This window comes from Primulina tabacum, chromosome 9 (genome assembly GCF_025594145.1).
Source record: "Primulina tabacum isolate GXHZ01 chromosome 9, ASM2559414v2, whole genome shotgun sequence".
Classification (NCBI taxonomy): domain Eukaryota; kingdom Viridiplantae; phylum Streptophyta; class Magnoliopsida; order Lamiales; family Gesneriaceae; genus Primulina; species Primulina tabacum.
The window spans coordinates 35402734-35406801 of NC_134558.1; the positions used below are offsets into that span (position 1 = coordinate 35402734).

The 4068-nt window shown below is 36.3% G+C and overlaps 1 protein-coding gene across 1 annotated transcript; it reads right to left on the reverse strand.

Moving 5' to 3' along the window:
* Positions 1–616: 616 nt before the first annotated feature.
* Positions 617–3619, reverse strand: LOC142555572 (glucan endo-1,3-beta-glucosidase 5). Its single transcript, XM_075666496.1, has 2 exons — positions 2470–3619; positions 617–1726 (listed from the first exon to the last, which is right to left on the reverse strand). Exons 1-2 carry the CDS (start codon positions 2811–2813, stop codon positions 619–621), a joined length of 1452 nt encoding a protein of 483 aa, XP_075522611.1. The 5' UTR covers positions 2814–3619; the 3' UTR covers positions 617–618.
* Positions 3620–4068: the final 449 nt, after the last annotated feature.

Consider the following 4068-nt stretch of genomic DNA (forward strand, 5'->3'; position numbering starts at 1 on the left):
TCGGCCCTTTCATGACCTTAGTCTATAAAAATCTACTCCATAAACTTAAAATAAAAGTGTAAGTCTCTGTTTAAAGTCAATGGAGAAAACATGATTAAGAAGGAATGGAAAGAGATTCTCTGTGATTTGTAGGGTGTGTGAGGAATTCCTCGCTGGTTTTGCCTTCAATCTTCCTTCTTCTTCTGTGCACTTCCGTCTTCTGCTCTTTTGCCATTCTCTCTTCCGTCTGCTATTACGGCACTGTTTTGGCACTTTTCTTTTTTTCTGTACGCTTCTGCCCCCTTTTATTCTTTTTAATGGGCCTTCTCTCTGTATTCTTTTTAAGCCCATCTCCAATTAAACCTTGTAGATAATAAAATTGTATATTTTATTTTCAAAGATTAGACTCCATCTTTATCAATAAATTCAATAATATCGAGATAATAAAATAAAAATATTTTATTTCTTTTCTTTTGAAGTCTGGTAAATTTATTTTATTTTCAAATTTAATCATTTTTCATCTTTTATTTAAATCTACAATAACTGATTCAATTAAGCACATAATTAGAGATAAAAAATCTGGATAAACACGAATAAAATCCATAAATCTCTATAACACTTGGGCTTATCATCTACCCCCTATACAACCACAAAAAGTGCCAACAAAAACACCAGCACCTGAACAAGCCCGATACCGGGCTCTGACGAAAATCCACTGTTTACCGGATTTGTTGTTCGGATCATGATTTTGAACTTGCAAGTTCCAACCGAAGGATCACTCGTTGTGACCACTGAAAGATTTGGAAACTGGCAGGTGCTATCGAGCTGATTATTCCGCTGGTAGTAACTGTTAAAAGCATATGAAGCGTTACCTGGAGCATTCAAATTTGAGCAAGATGTTTCATACCCAAGACTCGTGCAGTCAGCATTCGCACAAGCGTAGCTCACACTTGGGCCTAACTGGGGGTCTTCAGGGTTGGCAGATGGTGATAAAACGCACCACCGTCGGTTCAGATACCCAACGTTGCTAGCTGGTACTAGCCCGTTATTGTTTGAACCAAGGCTAAGGTTGTACTTCAGGTTGCCATCGTAGTTAAAGATTCCCCAATGTCGTTCGAAATTACCGGGTTGAATGCTCTTGGCATCCTCATCAATAAAGCTAAACAAGTAGACATCCAGAGGACCAGGTTTCATTGGAGTACCTGTATTCATATGAGACAAGAATCCTTGGTTGAATCTTTGAGCGTTTACAATGTTAGCGTTTCTGTCCCCGTCAGTAGGCCATCCAATTTCTCCGACGACAATTGTCAAGTTTCCGTATCCGGTACCCTGCAAGGCCCATACTAAGGTATCATAATTCGCATCGAATACATTCGTGTAGATTCTCCCGTTGTCATTTATTGGTGAAGAGTACCCATCGAAAAAGGCATAATCGATGGGAAAGTTCGGATCATTGTAAAGACTTATGAAAGGGTAGATGTTTATGGTGAATATGCCCCCATTAAGACTCAAGAAACTAACAATCTGCACCATGAGATCGTGAATTTCTGGTCGGAAGTTACCAGTGGAAGGATTTTCAGTCGAGCTCTGGTACACATTGGCGTTGAATGGAATTGTGACGCGGACTCTACTACCAAGACCGGCTTTAATAAGGGCCGCTTGAATATTCCTGAGAGCGGGAAAAGTTACGCCAACGAAAGTCCCGTTAAGTGTAGGCAGGAATGGTTCATTCCCTACCGCAACGTACCTTGTAAAGGGAAAGACTTTAATCAGTGAAAAGTAAAACAAGAATTCAAGACACTGTCTGATTTATACGAGCCCATGGATCTGAGTTTTGGATTGAATCAATATTACAGGGCATCCACATTTTGAAAGGTCAATCAACATCTATATTTTTCTTGTCAAGCGGATAAGAAAGCAGGACTCGGAAATTTCAAAGATTTTCAAGCCTACCTTTTCTAGGCAAACGGACAAAGAATATGATCCATGTATGGCAAAGAATCATCCCACGAGCTTTTTGGGCAAGTAAGGGATAATTCGGCTAAAAAGAGGAAAAACAGACAACTGTTTTCACCTACAAAACAAGTAATTTTCATGATGGAATTTTTTGATGGAATTTCACTATAAGAAAGAACCTAATTTTAACAATCTTGAACATATTGATAAAACAGAAATATCAAGAAAAATAGCTTGCTATACAGCACAAGAACACCTATAGTTCATCTGGATTCAACCAAATATAACCAAAGTTCTTCAATCCGTCAATAGCCAGGAATCTGATTTTACCCGGGCTAGAATTTTAAATTCTAAAATCCTTAATATTTTAAATTAATCTACCGGATTAATATCAAATTTATCCAAAATTATACAAAAATATACATATAAATTTTTTAAAATTTTTTGGACCACCCAAGCTTTAGCACAGTGGCTCCGCCCCTGCTTCTAAGAACAAACATGCAAAACCAACTGTCAGAAGTAAAGAGAAATCACCTGATATCAACACCATTGGATGAAACGAATGTAGAAACGTTTTTCTCCACCCATCTCTCAGCAGCATCCATACTATTTGCAAGACTTGACAACATTTCATTTGGGATTCCCACCATCACCTCAATCCCTGATCCACTTAGAGCTTTAAGAACGTTTGATTCTGCATCAAAAAGTTTCAGCTTTTGAATCCCGTTGTCCCTCAGAAGCTTCACCACAGTCTGAGGAGGTAAAAGGTGGCTTGATTGTGTTCCCCAGTTAACACCAATACCATGAACACTGTTTATCGAGAACAGAACCTTAAATACTGCAAGTGCCAACACTTGATTCATCCCCAAAATTCCCATTAAATTTTAGCTGCTACCTCCAAAATTTTGAAAAGAAATGGGATTTTCAGAGGGATGCAAGATTGAGAAAATATATATATATGTGGGCGGCCTTGGAAAACCTCATGAACTGTGAAAGGGTTTCAAGATTAACAGTTAAAGAATCATATGGAGAACAAAGGAATCAACGTTAACAAAGAAAGATGACGGAGCCCTTTTAAAAGTTCCAGAAAAAACATTGAACAGTGAAACAAAAAGTGAAATACAAAGATGCAAGAAAGGCTGAAAAACAAGAAACTTGAGACGGAAGAATGAATTTTGAATTAAAAATGTGACGAGAGTTTAGGAAAGTTCGATGATTATCTATATATTTTGGAGCCAAGACAGCACATATGCACGGAATCGAGCATGTATATTGTCTCAGCCAATAGCTTTCCTCAACATGGCAGAATCGACAAGATATTGATCTTACAAGATATAGTTAAACTTAATATCTTGATATTTAAATGTGCTGTAATTCATGTGTGTGTGTATTTTTGCTTTTAGAACAAACATGAATATGGATATTCCCCACACATGATCGTCAGATATATATATATATATGATGGGGTCAAGTAGTTGAATGACAAGTAATAATATCAAGATGTAGAATAAAATCCATTGTTTTTTATTATATTCTTGCCAGAATGGCTAAATCATTAAAGATCATATAATTTGATTTATGGTTTTCGTGTGGGTGTGTCTTACATTGAGTCGGTGGGATTGTGGAGTCTCATGTCGTGGAATGGAGGACTTTTGTTAGGTGGTAATAATCTAGGGACATTCATCCATAATGGATACTAGTTACTCTGTATATGCGATGCGTGTGTGAACAATCTTTTTTATAATTATCGAGGGATTAAAGTGTTTAAATTAAAAAAATAAAAATAAAAGTGTTTGTTGAAATAAAACAAAAACAAAATTGTAATATTTGTATCACGTAAGGACAAAATTGGAAGAAAAAATTGGTGTCCATTTTTGTATCTATTAGACCCAACCTTAATATACAGTATAGATGCTTAAATCAATTATTTAACTTCCTAATTCTCACGTATGTATGTATATAATATTTTTGCTTACTAATTGTGAATATCTATGTATCTACTAATGAGATAACACTCATTTGTTGGACATAAATAATGAGGAGAATGAAAATTGATACAGTTGGTTGGTAATATTTATAGAGTAAGTATCTTGTGAGACGATCTCACGAATCTTTATCTATGAGACGGGTCAA